The sequence below is a fragment of the Capsella rubella genome, unplaced genomic scaffold, assembly GCF_000375325.1.
Source record: "Capsella rubella cultivar Monte Gargano unplaced genomic scaffold, Caprub1_0 scaffold_2, whole genome shotgun sequence".
Taxonomy (NCBI): domain Eukaryota; kingdom Viridiplantae; phylum Streptophyta; class Magnoliopsida; order Brassicales; family Brassicaceae; genus Capsella; species Capsella rubella.
In genome coordinates this window covers 3,211,642-3,235,852 of record NW_006238922.1, presented here as the reverse complement: position 1 = coordinate 3,235,852, position 24,211 = coordinate 3,211,642, and the positions used below count along the sequence as shown (strand labels likewise).

The following is a 24,211-nucleotide window of genomic DNA, read 5'->3' as shown; positions in this document are numbered from 1 at the left end:
AAATCCTTGACACCTTCTTGCACGATTTCAATGGCTTCTTTTAAAAATTTTGTATAATCAATCATAGTTTCCCATTCTAAACTTTACATGCATAAGTGTAAATATTGACTGTATATATCTACAAAGAAGCTCCTTAGAAATTTGGTTTTTGAATTATAAAAGATGTACTTTAACTTTAAAACTATGAAGATAACCAAACAAGGTTTATGTGACTAAAATTTTCATTTAGTTGACATACTAATTAATCCATGCTTAGACTTAGTTCTCACTCAAAACCAACACTTATGATAGAGAGTGCTATATAGCTAAGTCTATCTATTTTGAAATGCGAGTTTACTTTATGGAAAGTGGACGTGCCGGAGTGGTTATCGGGCATGACTAGAAATCATGTGGGCTTTGCCCGCGCAGGTTCGAATCCTGCCGTTCACGCTTTTAATTATCGTGTTTTTAGATTTTTAACTTGTTTTTTTTACGTATCTCTTAATTTCCACGGTTGTGCATCATGTAAACTTTTTGTAATGCTTAGTACGGATTTTAATAATGTCACACAAAAAGACAACATCAAAGTTTCTAAGGCGCCTTTTTTGTACTTCTCTTTTACATACTTTCAAAATCGATTCAAAGTACTATTTTGAATCGTCTGGATCCGAATCTTCTAGATGTATAAAATGTTATTATACAAAACCGACCTTAGCTCAGTTGGTAGAGCGGAGGACTGTAGTAGACGCAGATTATCCTTAGGTCACTGGTTCGAATCCGGTAGGTCGGATCTTATAGTATATAAGTTTTTTCTTTTCGTTTTGAATTTCTATTCTATTGTCAAGAAATATAAGTACTAAATTGTTATCATTTGGAAATACGAATACTAAAAAATGCATATTTGGAGAGTATACTGTTGGAATGAGATAAAATGTCAGAGGTATTTTTCCTATACTTTAGACCGTTGATGTATCAATCATCACCATTGTATATTTACAATCTTTATGCAAGAAATTAGGTGCGTCTCGTATATTTTTTCTTTATTATAGCTTAATTTCTTTCCTAGGTTTTAATATTGAATTACTCTTTGTATTCTCATTTCGTGTAAATTATTGTATTCAAAAGATAAGAACACATGCATAAAGTATAATACAATCCGACCTTAGCTCAGTTGGTAGAGCGGAGGACTGTAGTTGAAGCAGAATATCCTTAGGTGACTGGTTCGAATCCGGTAGGTCGGAAGTGACTCCAACATATGAGATGTTATTTGCGTTGTGACATCTATATTTTTGAATCTTGGATATAACATGCACACATTATGAAGACAAATTTACTTGGAATAAAACATTTGGTTGAATTTTTGTACACTAATTGTATGTGTAGATTTTTCAAGTATTGATGAAATCATAAAAAATAATTTTCATATATACTAGAAACATATAACCATGAACTTTCCTAGTTTCTTTGATCAAACAACCAAATAATTGTAAGGATTTTGAAACATAAAATACAAATTTGTATGCATAATTATATTTAAACAGATGTGGTAGTGCCTAATAATTGTCAACCTTTATACAAGGCTACAAGCATAGTGAAAAAAATCCTTGCCACCTTCTTGCACGATTTCAATGGCTTCTTTTAAAAATATATATAAACAATCATAGTTGCCCACTCTCAACTTCACATGCATAAATGTAAATATTGACTGTATATATCAACAAAGAAGCTCCTTAGAAATTTTGTTTTTGAATTATAAAAGATGTACTTTAACTTTAAAAATATGAAGATAACCAAACAAGGTATATGTGACTAAAATTTTCATTTAATTGACATACTAATTAATCCATGCTTGGACTTATTTCTCACTCAAAACCAACACTTATGATAGAGAGTGCTATATAGCTAAGTCTATCTATTTTGAAATGCGAGTTTACTTTACGGAAAGTGGACGTGCCGGAGTGGTTATCGGGCATGACTAGAAATCATGTGGGCTTTGCCCGCGCAGGTTCGAATCCTGCCGTTCACGTTTTTATATATCGTGTTTTTAGATTTTTAACTTGTTTTTTTTTACGTATCTCTTAATTTCCACGGTTGTGCATCATGTAAACTTTTTGTAATGCTTAGTACGGATTTTAATAATGTTACACAAAAAGACGACATCATAGTTTCAAAGTCAGCTTTCTTTGTACTTCTCTTCTACATACTTTTAAAATCGATTCAATGTACTACGTTGAATCGTCTGGATCCGAATCTTCTAGATGTATAAATTGTTATTATACAAAACCGACCTTAGCTCAGTTGGTAGAGCGGAGGACTGTAGTAGACGCAGATTATCCTTAGGTCACTGGTTCGAATCCGGTAGGTCGGATCTTATTGTATAAAAGGTTTTTCTTTTCGTTTTGAATTTCTTTTCTATTGTCAAGAAATATAATTACTAAATAGTTATCATTTGAAAATACGAATACTAAAAAGTGCATACTAGGAGAGTATACTGTTGGAATGAGATAAAATGTCAGAGGTATTTTTCCTATACTTTAGACCGCTGATGTATCAACCATCACCATCGTATATTTACAATCCTTATGCAAGAAATTAGCTGTTCTTCTCGTATATTTTTTCTTTATTATAACTTAATTTATTTCCTAGGTTTTAATATTGAATTACTCTTTGTATTTACATTTCGTGTAAATCATTGTATTCAAAGGAATAAGAACACATGCATAAAGTATAATACAATCCGACCTTAGCTCAGTTGGTAGAGCGGAGGACTGTAGTTGAAGCAGAATATCCTTAGGTCACTGGTTCGAATCCGGTAGGTCGGAAGTGACTCTACATATGAGATGTTATTTGCGTTGGGACATCTATATTTTTGAATCTTGGATATAACATGCACACACTATGAAGACAATTTTACTTGGAATAAAACATTTGGTTGAATTTGTGTACATTAATTGTATGTGTATATTTTTCAAGTATTGACGAAATCATAAGAAATAATTTTCATATATACAGTACTAGAAAAAATTTGACCATGAACTTTTTTAGTTTCTTTGATTAAACAATTTTTAAGAGATAACTTGCAAATTTATATTAATAATTATATTTAAATGCATGTGGTTTCATACAAGCATAGTATAAACCCTTACCAACATAGCCCACTCTCAATATTACATGCATAAATACAATTAGATACTACAGATTTAAACAAAGGAGCTCTTCAGATTTTATTTTATTTTTTAATTAAGAAAAACAAATTATGCTTATTTTTAAAATACGGAGATGGCCAAACTAGGTTTATGTTTTTAATCTTTTTCATTTAGTTGATAAGCATGCTTAGACTCATCTATTGTATACATGTTGAAATTATAGTGTGAATAATATGGATTTAGGGAATAAACATGCTTAATCTTTTTATCGTTCTAGTAATTAAGTTTCTAGATTGATTATTATAGTGTTGTGATTAAACTGTTAATTTCAACATGTAAATTTAGCTTTGATATAAAAATGCAACGTGAAAGTAATTAACTAACTCAGCTTCCTTTGTATATCTCGTGTACAACGTCCTATTTTGAATGATAACTACAAAATCGTCATCAAATGAGAGAACTCGAGAAGAGAAATGTCTATCTTGAGTTTTTTTTTTTTTCTTTTTTTTTTTTTTTTTCTTAAAATATATATATTAATTCGAATAAACCCAAATGGGCTGGGCCGCCTTACACGCGAGATCCAACAAGCAAAGGAAAAACAAAAGCCCACGAACCAAAAGAAAGAATCGGATCCTGCTGATCGCCGGAGGCAAAGGTGATCGGAGCCGGAAATCCGGCGGTCTCAAGGTCCACGGCTTTGCGGCTTCGACGGAGGTTTGGAGGCCAAAACCAAAAGAGACCGGTTTTCGGTGATGGCCCCTTCTTCTCCGTCGCGCCAAACCCGCTACAAACCTCCCGGAAAGCTAATCACCCTGACAACACGGTTCCGCGGTGGCGAGTCCCGACCTAGCAACTCGCCACACTCAGATCTATCCTCTCTCCTTCGAATCCGGGGCTCGCCGTAGATCCGAGTAGCTTCTCCTCGAGCTGGACGGGAGGATGCCGAGAGACGGCGGAAATAGGAAGCGGCGGCTCAACACAAACCTCCTAACCCGTAACTCCGCCACGGCCATCTAAGATCCAAGATCTACCGTTAACCTCCACATCAAACGACGGAACCCTCCTAGCCTCCACCGACTTCCGCCGTAGCCACAGCCTCTAGATCTAACGGCTGAGCCTTGAAGATCCATGAAGCTCCCCGCCGTCTTCAAAACGGGTACCACAGCCGCATAGAAACTTCACCGCAGAAACCAGAGCCACAACCACATCGAAGGAGACTTCCCACCACCGTCGACAGAGAGGAAAAGCTACTCACCCGTGAATCAACAGTGATTGACGGAGCCCTAAATGAAGCACCGATCGAGAAAAAGAAAAAAGAAAAGAAACGGAGCTTCGCCGGAAATCGCCTTCAAGAGAGAGAGAAGCTCTGTTTTCGAGGCAACGATTGTGCTTTTTTCTGTCTATCTTGAGTTTGTTATCGGGAATAAGAAGAAATATCAGAGGTTATTTTCACTATACTTCATACCTTTTAGTATTTGAACCATGACTTTACAATGAGATTGACTAGGCAGACTACAAAACTACAAGATCCACATGTGGTTTTTGCAAGAAACAACTGTTTCTTAAAGCTCGACTGACGCTAGTCGATAAAGATCTTTGGCCTCCATAGCTTGCAGAATTCACTTGGTTCGGTTATATTCTCGGTGGCATTGAACTAGCACAAGCTACTGATCATCTATATCACTTAATGTCAGGTTATAACTAAGATCGAGGAATGGTAGCTATAGATCAAACACATTCCTACTCATCTTCAACTGGCAGGCGTCTCGACGAAGTCACCGTTCAATATTCTTTTTGCGAGCTTTGCTATAAGCTAGGCATGGGTCTTCCAGCCATGACTAGTTTGATGTGAAAGTTAAACCAAACCGTCCAAAAAAAAACAAAAGTCTTCCTTTTAACAGCAAAAGCTTTATAAAGTTTAAGAGAATGTCCAATTATGCTACAGTGATCAAACACACGAAAATGAAGGAACATTTGATACTCTCAAGTCTCAACACTATCAACTTAGAGGTAATATGAAAACTAGACACTAATTCTTAATGGAAACAAAGAGTGGCACAATTTGGTTTTATTAATAATGTGTTACCTAACTGATGTACAAAAGATGAGGTCCATACACACCATAGATAAAGCAAGACACTGATGGTTTAAGGCAGTGAAGCTTGAGGGGTTTTGATGTGATCATAAGCAGCAATGTTTTGTGGTTCACATTCAGGGCTGAAGAGACGAACAAGCATTGCAGTTGATGAGCTCACGGACAGAGCACCGCAACCCGCCCACCGCAGACTCCTTGGTACTGTGATCCTAGGACCTACACATTTTTCCCAGAGACAACATCAATGAATGGAACAAGACAACATTTGCTTTGATAACAATTCTATCTAAATTTATCTTAAATCCACGAAAACAAACCATCCCCGAGACTCAAAGCCATGGCAAATAGGTACAATGCACATGTCATTTGCTTTCCGAAATCCCGAAATATCTAAAGGTTCAATCTTTCACCACACCAATCTACTTACTCAATGAAAACTTCTATTAGCTTCAATTTTTGCATGGATTTCAGATACTCCAGGGCAATAAAACAAAAGGGCAATACACATTGGTATTCTAACAATCAATATTGCAGAACACTAGATTCAATAGCCCTAAGGAGAAACACGTGTTGATTGCATAATCTTTTATCTAACCATTCTATAAAAGCTTTGCAGATGTTTTCAAAACCAAGAAACCAAGAAAGGAGAGAAATTTGTATACCATAGTGAAGTCTACAGAGAACCCAGAAACCAAGAGCTCCACCAACAGTGAAAATGGCAGCTGTTTGTCTCATCAGTCTTGAACATGGCTTAGCATCTGATCTCATTAGATCTCCCTCTGACCATCCTAACTTCTGCCTTAACGCCATTTCTCTCTACAATCAACAACAAAACTCTCTTAATTCTAAGAAGAACAAAAAAAAATGCGGTTTTTGTGATAGCAATGTTCACTGAAGCATTTCATCGAACAGGTTAAGGGCAACGTCAAAAATTAGATATAGAGACAATAATTCTCTAAATTTTAGATCCAAGCAAGTCAACAGAAGACAAGAATTGGATAAACTTTTGTATATAAATACCAGAATCAGGGGAAACTTTGTATTCCCGGTGAAGCTCTGTAGCTGTGTCGCCGTGAAGCCTGAGGGAAGAAGATGAAGAGATCAGAGAAAAGTTGAAACTAACCAGTGTGACTTCGTGTCTAATTGGGCCGATTTAGGAAGCCCAATAAATGTAAAGAAAACTGAATGGGCCGGGATTAATAATGGTCGGATCCACGTGACAAACGTGATTGGGAAGAAACCCATTGGATCTGTACTTGATTTTTTTTTTTTGTTTTCATAAACTAAACAAAAACAAAATCGTTTTGTAGTTTTAAATAAATATCCTTCCAATTGCTAATTTTTGCCACTTTATTTTCTAAGACAGAATATTAAAGTTAATCATACAATGTCAAAAAAAAATACACAATACAACAACTTTCTTTGCTATTGGCGAGTTTGTAAAATTTTGATAAATAACATATTTAATCAAAACTTTCACAATGAAATATTCAAATGTATCTTTAGAACTTTTGAATATGAACATATTATAGTATCAAGATAATATAACATATTATTTTCAATTTAATACGACTGATTCTATTTTAGATTATTGGTATAGTGGCAAAAGTTGACGATTTGCAAGATTTACTTCCACAAAACCCCTTTAAAATATATGATAATTTAGTTAAACATAGTTCAATTACTTATGAAAATGTATAAAAATAAATTTCCTAGATGTTTACTAAATCTATGTCATAAAATGATTGTTCTTTCTTTGTCATCACCGGATGACTCACGTAAAAAAACACCAATGGGTCATTTTCACTACTGAGTATTCTCTAGACGAAGAAAAATATCTTCACCATAATAAATGAGAAACAATCTATGAGAGAACAAAAAAAATAAAAAATCAGTAACTAATTAAAGATTTGCTCCTCCTCATTGTTCATAGAGAGTTCATCTTCAGGCTAGTGAGTACTGAGGTTTGGTTTCCTATGACTCTATCCAAAATCTCATTCAGTTTTGGTCTCTCTGTTATACCACATGTCTTGATTCAGTTCTGTTTGGTTTCTTGATTCATTAACTCAATTAGTAAAACCCAGAACAGAGAAACTAGTTAATAATTGTTTTAAGTCATTCAAAATCATTTCATACTTTGTTCCACTGGTTGATGTCATGACAGGAATCAGGATAAAGATGGTTTCATGTGAAACACGAAGCAAACTTATGCATAAAGCCATTTGTGTATGTCTCTTAGCAATCTTGCTTCATCCCACAACCTCAAGTGATCTGTTTCGTGTTGGTCTGAAGAAGAGACGGCTCGAGCTCGATGATATAAGAGTCAGCAGAGTGATCAGAAAGCTGAAATATTCACAGCAGCATCCCACAACTTACCAGTCTTTAGGTGACCAAGATCAGGTGATTCTTAAAAACTACTTGGACGCTCAATACTACGGAGTTATTGGAATCGGAACGCCTTCGCAAGAATTCGAAGTTATTTTCGATACTGGAAGTTCTAATCTCTGGGTTCCATCTTCAAAATGCTACTTCTCTGTGAGTTCTTGAACTTTTTGTTTAGAACAGTTTCTTGTTTGGGGTATGTTGTCTCGTCTTTACTATCTTGTATATGTTTTTATTCTTCAGCTGGCTTGTTATCTCCATCCCAAATACAAGTCTACCAAATCCAAAACATACACCAAGAATGGTATGTATTCTAAATTGAAACTTTTTTAAAAGTCTATTAGAACCATATAGCAATCTTGTTATCTTTAAAATTATATTGTGAGTAACAGGAAAGCCGTGTACAATAACTTATGGGTCGGGGTCGATCTCTGGCTTCTTTAGTGAAGACAATGTGAAAGTTGGTGATCTTGTTGTGAAGAATCAGGTCTAGATCTGTCTCTCCCCTCTTAAACCCGTTTGGTTTCCATTTACATTACACTAAAGTCTTCTTTACAAAATTAGGAGTTTATCGAAGCTACACGCGAAGGGAGTCTCTCTTTTGTCCTAGCGAAGTTCGATGGTCTCCTCGGGTTAGGATTTCAGGAGATTTCAGTCGGAAATGCGGTTCCAGTTTGGTACAACATGGTTGATCAAGGACTAGTGAGTGAAAAGGTTTTCTCATTCTGGCTTAACCGTGATACGGAAGCTGATGTTGGTGGTGAGATTGTGTTTGGCGGTGTTGATCCAGCCCACTTCAAAGGCAACCACACCTATGTCCCTGTCACTAGAAAAGGCTATTGGCAGGTGAGAAGACATTACTTAATTGGTCTATATCTCGTTTCTGATGATTTAAACATAATGTATAAGACTATAGGTTTCCAACTTAAAATGATTTGGTAATTACTAAGACATGCCCATGTCTTATATATATTAGTGTTGGTCTCATCACACTTTTGATGTGGGATCCTAACATAATACTTTTTTTCCATGTTCTTCAGTTTAACATGGGCGATATCTATCTCGATAACAACTCAACTGGTAAATCTAGCTCATCAGCTAAACTATATATGATGAATGTTTTAGTCATGCTCGGGTCATGAAATCGTAAAGTATTTTTGTGTAGGTTTTTGTGAGCAAGGTTGTGCTGCAATTATGGACTCAGGAACTTCACTACTTGCTGGACCAACTGTAAGAAACATTGCTTTTATATATTTTAGTGTCATTAAACTCAAAATCATATTTTTAACATATCATTATTTCAGACCGTGATCGCGCAAATTAACCACGCAATTGGCGCTGAGGGCGTTGTAAGCGCGGAGTGTAAGGAAGTTGTTTCTCAATATGGAGAAATGATATGGGATTTGTTAGTATCTAAGGTAAAATGTTATTGATAGTTTTGTGCATTACACTTCATCAGTATAGTATTCTAAAAAATCAGAAACATTATGATGTTCACTTGTAGGTTCTGCCTCGTCAAGTATGTAAAGAGCTCGGTCTCTGCGTTTTCGGACAAGAGTATGTGAGCAAGCTTATAAGAAGAACAAACTACACGTTGTGGTATTAAATGGATCTTGATGTGTGCAGGAATGGAATAAAAACAGTGGTGGAGAAAGAAAGATCATCAGTTCTATGTGAAGTTTGTGAGATGGCTGTTATTTGGGCTCAAACAAAACTGAAGCTGAATGAAACCAAAGAGAAAGCGTTTGAATACGTGAACCAGCTTTGTGAAAGCCTTCCCAGTCCCGCAGGCGAGTCAATGATCGATTGCAATAACATCGAAAATATGCCAAATGTTACATTCACAATTGGAGGCAAACCCTTCTCCCTCACACCTCAACAGGTTAACAAAAGACTTAACACCTTAAAAATGTGCTAACAAGTGTTTATATATTAATAGTCTTTAATTATGCTGTTCTTGAATGTTTTAGTACATACTCAAAACTGGAGTAGGCTATACCGAGACGTGCATTAGCGGGTTTTCGGCTTTTGATTTGCCTCCACCAACTGGTCCTCTCTGGTAAGCTGGGATGATTTTTATAGACTTCATTTCCATTTTCAGGTTTAAGTAGTGTTTTAAGATCAAGACTCTCTCCATATATACAGGATTCTTGGGGATGTCTTCATGGGAGCTTACCACACCGTATTCGATTCAGGAAATCTTCAAATCGGAATCGCAGAAGCTACATAAACTTATGTACATCAGTTTATTTACCTATGGTTATCCGCATAAGTACATTGTGTATATTAATGACTCCATGTAATAAATCTTTATCAGAACCTTCAAGATATATATTATAGTTCCTAACTGTGAGGTGTTGCCCAAGTGTCTAAGAAACTCTTACCCAAGAAGAAGGTTTCAGCAAAAGAAACAAAGACGGTCACGAGGAGCTCACGTGACATCTATACAATTCAGCAAAGGGACAAAGGAGTAATTAACCTATGTCTGAACTCAATCTTTTTTGTCTCCTTCCTCTGTACGGAACAGAGCATGCGAGAAAGAAAGAAGAGAGAGAGACAGGTTGTCTTGTATAAAAGGAGAGTAAGCTGAGGTCTTTTAGGGTTAAGACTAAAAAGAGAGCAATAACAAGAGACGGCTAAGTTTATAGCTGGTCTGTAGGGTTTTTGTAACCAAGAACAGAGCTTTCTAGTGGATTTCCGAGTAAATCTCGGCGAGACGTAGCGTTTCCGGTTTGGAACGTGAACTCGTTAAACTTGCTGTGTCTTTTACTTTCAGTTCTGTTTTTCCAAAGCTTAACACACGAGAGAAAAACATTCCGCGAGTAAAAGTGAGTTTAGAGACAAAAGTTCAAGTATTTCTTACAAAAGCTTCAAGAAACTTTCAAAGATTCTTAACACTAACATTATAATGATTTCATCACTATTAAGTATTAAGCTGTAAATTGATACAAATCCAAAAAAAAAAAACAGGATCGATCATAAAAAACTAACAATGGTATTGTCCGTTCATGCTCCACAAAATGATTGTACAAACTAGAATCATAATAATTTTGGGGAAAAAATGCTAGAATTTACAAATCTAACATAGCAAAAAGTTTGCTAGATAACAAGAGAGATCAAAAATTACAAACTGAATTCATAAACACAACAAAAACAAAAACTGAAAAGCAACATTGTTGGAAAAAACAAAACAACAACTTATAAAAGAAAAAGAAAAAAAAACAGATTATTGTGTTTTGGGTTGTTTTGTTTCCTACTTGGTGAGAACGAAGATAGCATAGACCAGTCCAGGGATAAAACCCAAGAACGTTAGAAGCAAAGAGAGCCAAAACTCCATCTACAAAACATATTTACAACAAAATAAGAGTTTTGATATTTACTTTTAACCATTAGTGGTAAAATGTTACATGCATAGAAATAATTTATAATTTATGAATTGAAAAATAGAAAATTACCCCACAGCCAAATCTGAGGAATACACCAACAGGAGGTAACATGATCGCTAAAAGAATTTCAATGAAGCTACTCATTCTTCTTCTGTAAATTTTTTTGTTTTTTGTTTTTTGGTTTTTTTGTTTTTTTTTTTGAGTTTTAAACTTTTTGTATAGATCTTATTTTGTTGTTGTTAATAAACAAGAACATAAGATTTAGTGGTTTCTAAATAAGGGAAGAAACTGAGTCTGATCATTGTGTAACGTACGTACGTCCACTATTTGTTCCTAAGATGAAGGAGCTCTACTTCAACCAACACCAACAACAAAACCTTTGCTCGGCCTCTATTGACGCAACCACCCATTTGGTCGTCGGTTCAAAAAAAAAATAAAAAAAAAATGGGATGAGCAAAATAATAGAATTGAATAGATTAACTTGTTTATTCCTACCAAAAAAAAAAACATGTTTTAATCATGATTTTTTTTAAAAAAAGAAGAGAAAATACATGAAATAATACATCAAGGTTTGCATAAAAATACACAGTTTTTTCTAATGTAGAAAACTTTGAACTATTTTTATTTTATTTTATCTATTTTCAATAAACAACAATATTTGCGGTGTTCAATACAATTTTATATTTCATTAGTCTCTAAATTGAGTGAAGAACATTAATCTTTATGCTCAAAATTTATTCCTCTTAAATTACAAATAAAATAATAACAATCCTCAAACAATAAAAAATATCTTTAAGTTGGTAACCTTAATTTTCACAAGATCAAGAAAAAGGAGAAAGATAGATTAATGAAATCTGGTTAACATATAAGTTCGGTATATATAGAATCGTAAATTGAGTTTTTGGTACCGAATATTGTGTGGCATATTGTGTAGGGGTTTCTTACAAAATAATTCTCCATAAACAAACAAATTTATCCTTAACTTCTTAAAAAATGCAAGTTTTTGTGTCTTTGAATATATTTTAAAAATTCTATAAGTAAATTTAAAATCATCGTCGCGACTGTTTCATTATGTATCATAGTTTTTTAAAAAAACTTGAAATTGGTGACCAAATTTTAGAATGTCGGTTCAATTCGACTATTTATGTTCCATTTGTATATTTTGAAACATAAGGGTAAATACTTGAAAGAAAAATGGCTACTTTTTGCTAAATTTTACCAAGGAAAGAAACAGAGATTCGTAAGCCATCAGATCCATGAAGCACATGAAGACGCGACAGGTGAGAGGACAGATCAGTCGTCAAACACGCTCTCCTGAACTGTTCTACACTAGCCAAAAAAAATCCACTCAACACGATTTGCAGTCTTAAAACGTTGTATGCTAAATCTGTGAAAATGCGAGATGGCCAAAAGCCAATAATTTTTTCTTTATCTCCTATGTTTAACCACCAATTTCCATTTCGTGGATCCTTCAAAAAAAAAAAAAAAAAGGGTTTAAAGATAGATATATAATATCATACTAATATAAGAACAATATTGCATGGTTCATGTATGCAAAGTTAGGAACTATTTTTATGATTTAACTTACTCGGAAAATGTAAATCTAGCTTCGACCATATGAACTCCGGTGAGTGAAACTTCGGGAAATGCATAATCAAGTGGAATATCAGAATTCACTATCACAAAACTGGGACAGTTCGTGTTGAAACAGTTCATAAACTGAAATGACCATCTCCTCCTCCAATGTTCTTTTTCATTCCGGTCGCCTTGTGTGTGGGATTTGAGACTTGACAGTACTTAACATGTTACATGTTATATAGTACTACTATATGCACTTTGAGGTTAAGAGCTATATGTGGTCCGATGACACTTAACATTTTTTTTTATTAGTCGAAAAGCATTCCAAACTCGAAATGACACTTAACATGTTAGAATACTATGCACGTAAGCTTTAAATTCGTGTTTAGTTTTAGTCATGATGATGGCATCATAACATCACACAATTTCATACTCAGAACAATGAAGTAATTAACTTCTGTGAACCGTCGAAGTCCAACTATGAAGTCAAAATCGTGAAAACTTACAACATATATATGAATGTGAACAGGATTTGTGTATAATATTGACATCAGAAATTTTGCCATAAGAGCTTTATGTGGTCGTTTATGTTCACTCGTGACTTCAATACTTCATGAATATGCCAATATATACAATCACCGAAGACCTACGTTCCCACTATATATCTATATATATAAAGTTAGCTTTTTCTCTCTTCTCATGATGCCACCTAAGCATCCACCTAAGCCACATTTTTGTTTAAACATTAAAATAAATTTAAAACATTCATTTAGTGCATATTTATGTTACTTATTTAATTAATAAAAAGTTTATATAAAAATAAATTATGTAAAAAAATATAATGTTAAAATAAGAAAAACAATACTTTAATTTTTTTATTAGTGGTAATAATATAATTCAACTTTTATTTTAAATTGATCATAATTTAATATTTTAAATATGTTACTGAGTTTTAGAATAGAAGTAAAATTTAAATTTATGGTAGACTAAAACAACATTTATGTAATTGTATATATAAAATTATAAAGAAGAAAAATAAAATGAAAGTGAAATATTAGTTTATAACATGATCAAAAAGAAAAAAAATGATATTTTATAAATTGAATCAAATGCTTTTAATCCAAATTTGAGAGACGTGAGAGTGAGTGAATAAGTAAATAAGAAATTTAAATCCCATTATGAATTTAGAAATAACAACAACAACAACAACAACAAAGACGTAATGTGTTTTTTTTGGCTTCATATGTAGCTTTGCTTGCGAAAAAAGTATCTTATTTTAGGTTACAATTTTTTTTTTCTTTTCTTAGCGCACACGTAAGTAAAACCTTAACAGTAACAAGAGTGTTCAGTTTCTTTTTATTGATCAGAGCCTATGCGGACTTGATCCTCGAGCTAGACGGCAGCGCAGCTCTTCCGAAGTGTATACTCTTTGAGGTGATCAAATGTCTACGGTGATTTAAAGCTGGATCATCCACAATTCTATTTCGATCTCTGACATTACCTTCATCATTTAGAAGGTGATCTTGAGCATCTGGTGCATTGGCTTGACCTTCGTTTATTGCAGGTGGCTCATGGACTTGATTATCAGTTGTCAGACTAGTCGGAGTTCTGGTCACATCATTACTTGGCGGACTAGTTGTTGTAGTTCTCATGTCACCATCATCTCTTGGCGGACTAGTTGCAGCGTTGATCTCGCCGCCATGTTGTCTTTGTTGGTATCTTCTAGAAACCAACATGCCAAAGAATAAAAGCATAGAAACAACAAGAACGATCAGAAATAGAGCTTCGAAGCTGTTGTAATCGAGCTGGATTGGAGAATCCGATGTGGTTGAGTCCAGACAATGTTTTTCTCCAAGCAACCACTTGTTCTCTATAGCTTTCATGGTCTCTCCCTCCGTTAAGTTCAAGATCTGTCTTGAAATGTCTGACACCAACGGGGATCCCAAAGGAAAGGCCTACAACAAAAAAGTGTATATGGGGATTCAAAAACACTTCAAAAATCCTAGTTAAGAACAAACAAATGAATTGAACCTTCGTCACTATTAGACTTTCAAAGTCCCACATTGCTTGGGATAAAGATCTTTGGGCAATATATATAGGATGTGGCAATCCTTCTCTCTTGAGCTAGCTTTTGGGATTAGTTAGGCCACATTACTAATAGTCACCATTCAAATCGTAAATAAAAAAGTAACAAGATTTACTTACAAAACCAAAGCCATCAGCCTTAAAGGTAGGCTCGATAATGGAATACTCTGAGCAATATTTAGCCATGAAAAGCTTGACATAAGGAACTTCGTCGAATGCAGCATCAATACCACCATTGCTGCTACTTTTAAGAAACAGTTCACGCATTTCTTCAGGAGAATTATACATCTTCAACCTCGATTCATCGAAACGCATTTGTTTCAGCCTTTCAAATGTAAACGAACCTTTTTGATATCCAATGTTAACTCCGCTCTTCCTCAGATCATCCATGTGTCTCACTGTTGGTCGAAGTTCTTGAACCGTAAGCATTGATGTCAATGTTGCTGTGTAAAGCTGAGTCAGAATAAGCACCACAAAACACCACACCACCACAAGAACCCTAGTGAAACCGCTCTCTGATGGCGTCCCTATAAGCAAAATGTGATCATATCAGATTCTTTCTTCAAATATTTCAAGTGGTATACTTCAATATATTTACTAAGATATGTTTCTATCCACATTAGGCAACTTTTATGTGTATACATCAATAGTTGTAATGATTAGAAGCTGAAATGGTGTGTGTTCGAAATTTTTTTTAAAAAAACTCACTGTGTGAGAAAAAGAGAGTTGAAAAAGAGAAGTAGAACACATTAGATATTTGATCAAGTATCCCCTGTCCCCTGAAACCATCACTTGCTTGGTACTCAAAAATCCAAACCATGATTGCTATGTAGAGAAAAGCAGCACCAGTGAGAAACCACAGCTCCTTGGTTAAAGGCTTTAAGAAAACCCATTTTCCTTTCTCTCTCTCATCCTTGACTGGCACCAAGACTACAATACCCGTCTCCGAGTATGGCAATGCGAAATCGACGTATGCAGACCGATTAGCTAAGATTGTGGTATCCCCTACTGCTCCATCAAACTCCTGTTATAAATAAGATTAAAAAACAAAAACAAAAAACATTTTAGTCTCATACAGCGTTGTCATGATATTTCTATTAGGGATTTTGATCGAAAATAGAAAGAAAACGAAAAAGAAACCAAAGAATTGGTTTCCTCATAATTTAGGGATCAATGTAACTTACCCCAAGAAACACACTATAAATCATTTCGTCGTAACTTCCACGTGATTTTCCATCAGGGCTTTCAAACGGGATGTACTCATAGGGGACAGCATATGGCATTTGTCTCATTACGGTGTCGAAAACATCTATGCAAAAGCCGGTGATTGTTAGAGCATTAGTGTTTGCATCTTTTGTTACCTCCACAAAATTGTTGAAACCATCCTTCTTTGGAACTGCTATTTTCAGCTTCTTTGCATTTGTTGGCAATTCCCAGCCTTTGGGTACAAAAGTTGTGTCCCCAGGCCATATTATCGGTCTAAGGCGGTGCAAGCTGTGTGATATTTTGATGCCTGTTTGATTCACTCTTAGGTTCTTCACTAATCCTACTTTTGATCTCCAAAATCCAACTGTTCTTTCCACGCTTTCCTCTATATTGATTATCTTGAAAGTCTTGGCCTCTAGCTTTCCATTTTTTAGCTGAAATCTCCCGGCAACACCTTTGAAACTTACTGTAGTCAATGCTTGAAGAAGTCTGGGACCAGAGAGAGCGAAGCTGAGATCATCAAGATCAGTCCCATCGATTGAAGTGTTTCTTTTGGCCTTACTGAAACTCATGTTTACGTTACTACTTATTTCCTCAAATGACATTGCGAGTGCTGTTGCCGCATCGTAAGCCCAACATTCAAAGTTGTTTAGTTCTTCTCCTCCGAATCTTTTTCGCCAACGAGCTTCAAAATACTTTAGCTCTTTTGATCTTGAGAAATATGTCTTGACACCCAAGACACCATGCATATTATCCAAGTTGGATTCCCCCATTAAGCTCATGAGATCGGCTATACCATTTGTAACAATCCATACATATCCTTTACTTATCATACCAATCTCCTTCGCTATCGAAAAAACCCTTGATCCGAGATCAGGTAACATGTGCACGATAAACACCCTAGTGGGCATGGTCATTAATTTGTAAAGCTCTTTCTTGATTTGGTCATCAGATGAATGTACTGATATGGCACTTCGGTATCTGATACGAACGTTGATCTCTTGAAAAGCATCCAATATGTAAGGAAGAATACCTTCTCCGAACTCATTGTCTGCATAAATAGGCACAACTTCTCTCCATCTAAATGACTCTACGATGGCGCTAATGGCTTGGACTTGAGACGAATCGTCGTGTGTGGCTCTAATGAAATATGGACTACGAAGAGAATCAAGAAGAGGGCTTGTTGCAGAGAATGAAATGATTGGAACTTGAGATTGATTTCCGAGGTTGATTAAAAATGGAGCTTGCATTGAATTCCCTGGTCCGATAATGGCCACCACTTCCCTCTTCTTTATCAAGTATAAAGCTACAAAGTTAAAAATTAACATCTCCCATATGTTATTTAAGTGTTTCGCAAAATGTGCTTATATTAAAAATAAAAATAAAAAACATTAACTTTTTAAAAATACACAATTATATTTATTATATAGTCTACAATCTAAATTTTATTTATTTAATATAAAATTATAATATAATTCTTTTAATCTGTTGATCAAAAAGAAAAATAAAACCCTATTAATGTAAATCAATAAACTCGCAAAAATTTATGTGGATTTGAGATTTGATCAGATCATTCGGGGTCCAAATCAAATTGCCTTCAATACATGATATACGAATATATCCATGATCTTCAAACTCTATTTTACGTATATATAATATTTTAATTTAACATTTACTTTCTTGAATTACATATAAAAAACCTAAAAATTTGCCATCTATTATTTCTTTGGACGATTAATACATGTATTTTTTCAGTTGGATTAAAAACTTTGTTAATTTAATTGTGTTATATAAAGTCTTCGTTTATTTAACTTTTGATAAATTCCTACCCACGATTTTAAACCAAAAATAAAATTCCAATTTTACGCTTACCATTTGAATTAATTATTAATGTTTAAATAATATGGTATTAATTTTTAATTTCATTTGATAAAAATAAAATTTTAACTCAAAATTAATTTTATTGATATTATGTTTACTGTTATTAATTTATTTATAAATATAAAATACCAAATAAAAAGAAAATCTAATCAATTTATAAAATTTTAAAGAAAATGTAAATAGAAAAATAAATTATTGAAAACTTTCAAATCAATTTTTCTTACAAATTAATAAATATATATCCATTACAAATCTTTTTAGGTTATTTCAAATTAGTTTTGCTTACAAGTTTTATATCCTCCAATAATACTAAAGTAATCTTTGTATTTAAGATATTATTTTTATTTTTATTTATTTATAACTAAATAATAGTAGTAAAACAAAAGGGAAATTGTCAAAAATAACACAAAAATGAATATTTTTCCAAAAATACCATTATAAATTTTATTCCAAAATATCAATATAAGTTTTATTTTTCAAAAAATACCACTAAAATACATTTTCTTCCAAAAATATCGCAAAAATTAATCTATAACGTTTAACATTCAAAACTAATTTCTAAATCCTAAACACTAATCCTTAAATATAAATAGTTAAAAGTAAAAATTACTACCATACTATTTAAACATTAAAAATTAACTCATTTGGTAGGGGTAAAATTGGAATTTTATTTTTTGGCTTATAGATGGTAGCAACCACGTCGAAGAGCTTCTAGAAAACAACAATTCGGATAGCGATGGTGTTTGGCCTAGATCTAAGAATGAAACAAGAATGAAAAAAAATGACAAATGGATTTCATGGTTCGACGATGAAATCGTACACAGCAAAACCAAAGTTTTTCTTTTTTTTTTTTTTAAATTTCTGGGTTTGTGTTAGTTGCTTTTGCAAAAATAATCGAGAGAAGAGATGGCAAGATAATGATTTTGAGGAAAAAAGAAAAAGAGGGTAAATATGTCTTTTCTATTAAAGAATGTGGTATAGAAGAAAACAATTATTAAAAATGGTAGTTTGTATATGAAAAGTTAGAACGTGGTAGATTTGACAAAAAGCCTAAAAATTCGCCATCTATTATTTTTTTGAACGATTAATACATGTACTTTTTTAGTTGGACTGAAAAACTTTGTTAATTTAATTTTGTTATAAAAAGTCTTCGTTTTATTTAACTTTTGGTAAATTCCTACCCGCGATCTCACGAAAGAAGTAATTATTAGATTCTCTAAACGCATATATGTCCACGGTAAATATTGTCCACGAGATCTAAATGTTTGCATTTAAACATTTCCATTATAGCTACGTTATAATTATTGTCCACGATAGAATAATTATTGTCTACGGCATATATATTATGGTATTTACTCTATGCCATGTAATAATTGTTGTCCACATCATTTATATATTGTTTTAGTCTATATTATAGATTTTTTATTGTCTACGACAATTATTGTGTCTATAATACGATAATTGTTGTCCACGATATAAATAAACAATGGACAATATCTAAAATAGTTCTTCTTCCGAAGGGTAAAATCGTCTGATTGAACACACCACTGCCACACAAAAGTGGTACTCGTGGAAACAATTTGAAAATGTGAAAGATAAGGTAAAGGACCCACAACTTTGTGGTAGATAGTTTAAAGTTCTCTACATCTATCTTAACATTTTTGAAGTACATTTTTTACTAAAATCAATTTTGGATTATAACCTTTTAGTTTGCGATATTTGCCTAAACAAACCCTTGCCATTTGAACAAATAACAAAACTTAAAAGTAAATTTTGTAATTAAATCACAAACAAATCGCAAAATTGGAAACCAATATTTATTACATCAAAAAATTTCCTAAAATCTCTCTTTAATAAATCAAATCTCTCTCCAATATAAATATATAATCTTATTTGTTTTTGACTTATATTATTACATAAAATATATTAATAATAAAAATACAAATTTTATTCCACACAATTTGCAATTAAAATTTTTGAAAACGAACGTATAGAAGTCAATCGATAAAGGAAAAAATATATGTACAACGTCTACATAAGGTAGAAAAATTTAGATAATAGTTCAAAATCATTACAAATATGACTAATATGCTCCCAACTACAAACTCCAAATTAAAAAATTTATCCAGTTTCATTCGGTTCTTTATTTAAGAAAAATAAATATTTTAAAATAAAACTTTTAAAAAGTTACAAAATATTATAAATTTAAAATTTTAAAAAAAATTTAAAATTTTAAAATCTTCAAATATTATAATATTTAATTAAGCTTTATCGAATAATTAAAATATTAAAAATATAAATCTACATAAAGTTAAAGTATTATTAATATTTGGAGTTTGTCTATATTTTTCAGACGGGTTTGTCTATATTTACAATCTTTACGGGTAATGTTAAAATATATTTTTTTATAACAAATTTGTCTTGCAGGTTGACCACATATATCTATGAATCTACTTATAATACAAATTCATAAAATTTTATAAAATTGTAATGAAATGAACACGTATAAACTAGACTATTTAAACCAATTACGAAAATAACAAATTAAATAAATATATTAAATTATAGACCCGTGGTGTACCACGGGGTAAATCCTAGTATTTTTATATATCTAAAGATCTTCACTTTCGAATTAATAGGACTTATTTGCTAATTTAGACAACACGGACACTTCCTCTTTTTTTTTTTTGACATCAGTGACTTCCTAAGCCAAGGAACTTTAGATATATTAAAAGACAACATAGTTGACAATTATAGAAAGAACTAGTCCTAGTTAAACCTAACTTGCAGCGACCGGCCCGCTAGTTTTTCTAAAAATAATATTAGTAATAAAAAATATAAATATAATATACAAATATATAGAAAGAATGTTATGAGCAATGAATTGTACAAACATGTTTTATTTTTATGTTCATATGATAGTATATACTTTTTCTGTTTCACAAAGAATGTCATTCTAGAGAGAAAAAATTGTTTCACAAAGAATGTCATTTTTGAACCAATGTATTTTTAAACTTAATTCTCTAATTTACCCTAAACCCAAAGCTCATTTTATTGACTTTAATTTATAAACTACTTATTAAATAGGGGTAAATATGTACAATTCAAAATTTTCTTAATTTATGTCTAAAATATCAAAATGACATTCTTTGTGAAACAAAGGTAGTATATTAGTATTTTTGCAATGTTTTTGTGCAAAATTTAATACTCTCATTTATTGCAAAAGCATTTTTTCTTAAAAAAATAATATGTTGGAGGAAGGATTTGAACCAAGAACATGTTGATACAAAAGTAGCTCTTTTACCACTAAACTATGTTAATCAATCATTATTGATGGGCTCTTAACAAATTTTAGCGGTAAGATTTGTTAAGAGCCCATCAATAATGATGATCTTAATATATTAGTATTATCATGTAAACATATAGTATACTATATATGAAAACGGGTGACTGTAATTTTACCCGACTTAATACATGTTTACGTCTCTTAACTCGTGTGTTTGATTAGACCAACTTTTCAAAGACAAGATTTTACATGACAATAATTTATTACATCGAGTATTTTTATTTCAACTAAAAAAATGGGTATTAAACTTCCAAATAAAAGTAGCATGGGGTTTTTTTTTTTAAGTTTCACAAAGAAAGATAAGTACCTGAAGCTGCAGCACCAACAACAGTTTGTTTGGAATCTCGGATGTTGAGGACAATCCTTGTCTTGAAACCATTATGAGTATTATAGAATTCTGCGAGAGACATGTTGATAGCTCGTAAGCTCAAATCTGGTAATGTCCCATTAGTGTCAAGAACAATTCCCACTTTAACTTGTAAGACTTCTTTTTGAGATTTCCCGAGTAATACTAAGAAGATGAGAAAAAATAAAAGCCACAAAGGAAGAGAACGAGATACAACAAGATGATGGAATGAAGACATAACTAATATTTTCATATAATCACAACACAGAGAAGAGACGAAAGATAAATAGATAGTTTTGAAGAGACCAGTTCCGCTTAATAATTAACTAAACTGTTGGAATGTGCAAGTAGACTATTAATAATTTAAAACATTCCGTATAGATTATTATAAATACAAAGATGTTAATAATAATCCTCTAGTTGACGGAAAAATATACTTGTTTTGGACATTTTGGATGATTTAGGTGTTACCCAAATGAGGCAAAGACGTGGTCTTCCAAAAACATAAAATATTTTCAATGATTAAGTGATACAAATATAAAATAGATAGATAATCATTTGTTAGATAATGAAGCGTATAGAGGACATAAAAAAGGAGACCGTCGCAAGCTGCAATATTTTTAAGATTGTGTTTACTTGGTTTGTTAATTAAGTTAATGTAATAAAACATATTAAGATTCAACAGTGAAAGGAAAAAAAAATCATTAAGTGACTAAGAGTTTGACAACCAAGTGCTAATAACTCAATTGGTAAAAATCTCTGGCAAAAGTTCAAAGGTCGCCGGTTCAAGTAGCATTTTGGACGAAACCATATAACATACTCTGGTTTCGGGTTTGAGGGGATGTATGGGATTCGACCTAGAACATCTTTGATTATTAAAAAAAAAAATAATAATAATAACAGTTTGACAAAAGAGAAAAAAAAAAAACAAAAAAAAGAGTAACTATGACTAAATTATCTCATATTGGAAAGGGTTAATAAGAGCATTCTCAATGGAGGGGATTTTAAGCAAATCTTAAGTTTAAGATTTGTGAAGAAAAATCCTTATATAAAATTTTTTCTTCACAAATCTTAACTTAAGATTTGCTTAAAATCCCCTCCATTGAGGATGATCTAAGGGTATATTGTTTTTGTATACTCTTCTCACAAGCTTTCTAGTAAAAATTATTACCCACTGATTTTTAGTTTTTTTTAATCAAAATAATAATGTTCAAGTGCGACTGTGCGATCGAGGCCGAGTGGAAAAAAATTGTAAAGGAAGTTACTGAAACATGACGACTTATCATGCCTCCAACATGAAAACTCAATACGTATCTTTAAAAATAGTAATATTAATTTTGGGAAAGAATAATAACATAATACTGTTTAGTGTTTAGATTAGACAATGACTGGATTCGTCTGTATTTGGAACTTGCAGTTGCCACATCTTTCAGGAACCATATCACACATAGTATGACCAATTTGAAGATTTTGAAAGTGGCTATGGAGATTACACGAAACCTGGAGCCCTAGGACTTGACGCCTATGATGCAACATTCTACATTAACTACAAGGACATTTGCAAGGCTGGGTTGGTAAGGATGTCCATCGCGTTGCTCTAGTCAGAAGAATCTTGGATTTGAACTCGGTAACCTGGTTTTGATACCATATTAAGATCTCTGATTCACCGGAACATAGATCGGAGAAGAAGAAGAAGATCAGAGAGTGAAGCCATTGTAACAAACTTTATTAACTGAAAAGAGTATTACCAGGCTAAATGAGTAAAGTAACATGTATACAGTATTTATACATCACATTAATAATCAATCACAATAACCGGATGAAACCATCATCAATGTAGATAACCGGATTAAACCATTCAGAGCTTACAAACCATTAAACGCTGGCTCGTCGATGGTTGACTAATAAGTTATTTGGTGTTGTTGGATTGTTAAGTGGATTGCCGTATTTGTATAATTTGTATGGTCTTGTTCTGCTTGAAGACATTAACATTAGTCTTCTAAGCTACTTGGTGCGTTTCTATTGTTAAGTGGATTCTTCATTCATTTGGCCTTTGATGCAAAACCCGTGAATCAAAATTATGGTTCTTCAATCTCATCTAGTTGACGTGAAAATTAGAGAGATTTGTCTGCGATCTCCGCCGCTAATAACTGAGAAGGAGGTTGAAGAAGAGTAACATAAGTAAAGGGGGTACAAGAGAGTAATATTAGTGTAACAGTAACAAGAAATCTATTTTACTAACTAGGAATAGTAAACTGCCTAAAAACAATATTTTCCAAAAAAAAAATGTTTATTTTGCAAATTTACCCATAATAGTTTCGATATGTTTACTGTTTCTCTTCCAATCTCTGCCGAAAACCAAATGTTTCGATTTGATCGGTTCGGTTTAAGGTTTGTACCAAACGACCATAACTAAAAATAACCATCCAAAAAACAACTGTTTACAAACTTATCTTTAATTTGTAAATCTATGCAAGTTGTGTATTTTTGAATAGTTTTTACATTTACTGATTTACGTATATTATATTTTAAATATTCTAAAAGTAGATTTAAAATGACCGTCACAAGTGTTTATATTTGATATATTATGTATCATAATGGTGACAAATTTTATATTTCAACCATGTATGTTCGATTTGTATCTTTTGAAACATAAGGGTACAAACTTGAAAGAAAAAAATGGTTTATGATGCTTAATCAAATCTAAATTTATGTATGAAATATATATATATATATATATATATATATATATATATATATATATATATATTATAAATAAAT

At 32.7% G+C, this 24,211-nt stretch overlaps 4 protein-coding genes and 5 non-coding genes across 11 annotated transcripts; 6 read left to right on the top strand and 3 right to left on the bottom strand.

Annotated features, from left to right (window-relative positions):
* The first annotated feature begins 347 nt into the window (after window positions 1-347).
* On the top strand, window positions 348-429 carry TRNAS-AGA. The gene has a single exon. It is a non-coding gene; the product is annotated as a tRNA-Ser (tRNA).
* A 255-nt stretch (window positions 430-684) lies between these two features.
* On the top strand, window positions 685-769 carry TRNAY-GUA. Its single transcript is given in 2 exon segments — window positions 685-721; window positions 734-769. It is a non-coding gene; the product is annotated as a tRNA-Tyr (tRNA).
* A 1,154-nt stretch (window positions 770-1,923) lies between these two features.
* TRNAS-AGA lies at window positions 1,924-2,005 on the top strand. Its single transcript has one exon. It is a non-coding gene; the product is annotated as a tRNA-Ser (tRNA).
* A 257-nt stretch (window positions 2,006-2,262) lies between these two features.
* Window positions 2,263-2,347, top strand: TRNAY-GUA. The gene is given in 2 exon segments: window positions 2,263-2,299; window positions 2,312-2,347. It is a non-coding gene; the product is annotated as a tRNA-Tyr (tRNA).
* A 369-nt stretch (window positions 2,348-2,716) lies between these two features.
* TRNAY-GUA lies at window positions 2,717-2,801 on the top strand. Its single transcript is given in 2 exon segments — window positions 2,717-2,753; window positions 2,766-2,801. It is a non-coding gene; the product is annotated as a tRNA-Tyr (tRNA).
* Window positions 2,802-5,013: 2,212 nt separating this feature from the next.
* Window positions 5,014-6,338, bottom strand: LOC17896450. 2 transcript variants are annotated; one of them, XM_006302979.2, is made up of 3 exons: window positions 6,241-6,338; window positions 5,883-6,036; window positions 5,014-5,436 (listed from the first exon to the last, which is right to left on the bottom strand). In XM_006302979.2, the coding sequence occupies exons 2-3, from the start codon at window positions 6,028-6,030 to the stop codon at window positions 5,273-5,275; spliced, it is 312 nt and encodes a 103-aa protein (XP_006303041.1). In that variant the 5' UTR covers window positions 6,031-6,036; window positions 6,241-6,338; the 3' UTR covers window positions 5,014-5,272. The 2 variants fall into 2 exon arrangements, with proteins under 2 accessions (XP_006303041.1, XP_023642860.1); XM_023787092.1 differs by having other exon boundaries at window positions 5,883-6,054; window positions 6,241-6,304.
* Window positions 6,339-7,800: 1,462 nt separating this feature from the next.
* Window positions 7,801-9,863, top strand: LOC17895239 (aspartic proteinase). Its single transcript, XM_023787536.1, has 10 exons — window positions 7,801-7,906; window positions 7,995-8,089; window positions 8,167-8,448; window positions 8,643-8,682; window positions 8,768-8,832; window positions 8,907-9,020; window positions 9,107-9,159; window positions 9,229-9,484; window positions 9,573-9,661; window positions 9,748-9,863. Exons 1-10 carry the CDS (start codon window positions 7,801-7,803, stop codon window positions 9,830-9,832), a joined length of 1,185 nt encoding a protein of 394 aa, XP_023643304.1. The 3' UTR covers window positions 9,833-9,863.
* A 983-nt stretch (window positions 9,864-10,846) lies between these two features.
* Window positions 10,847-11,132, bottom strand: LOC111831846 (hydrophobic protein RCI2A). The gene is made up of 2 exons (XM_023787093.1): window positions 11,058-11,132; window positions 10,847-10,939 (listed from the first exon to the last, which is right to left on the bottom strand). Exons 1-2 carry the CDS (start codon window positions 11,130-11,132, stop codon window positions 10,856-10,858), a joined length of 159 nt encoding a protein of 52 aa, XP_023642861.1. The 3' UTR covers window positions 10,847-10,855.
* Window positions 11,133-13,744: 2,612 nt separating this feature from the next.
* LOC17896423 (glutamate receptor 2.6) lies at window positions 13,745-21,668 on the bottom strand. Of its 2 annotated transcripts, none has more exons than XM_023787091.1 (5): window positions 21,392-21,668; window positions 15,836-17,163; window positions 15,360-15,675; window positions 14,772-15,178; window positions 13,745-14,521 (listed from the first exon to the last, which is right to left on the bottom strand). In XM_023787091.1, the coding sequence occupies exons 1-5, from the start codon at window positions 21,666-21,668 to the stop codon at window positions 13,937-13,939; spliced, it is 2,913 nt and encodes a 970-aa protein (XP_023642859.1). In that variant the 3' UTR covers window positions 13,745-13,936. The 2 variants fall into 2 exon arrangements, with proteins under 2 accessions (XP_023642859.1, XP_006301853.2); XM_006301791.2 differs by having other exon boundaries at window positions 14,772-15,104; window positions 15,469-15,675.
* Between the last annotated feature and the right edge of the window lie 2,543 nt (window positions 21,669-24,211).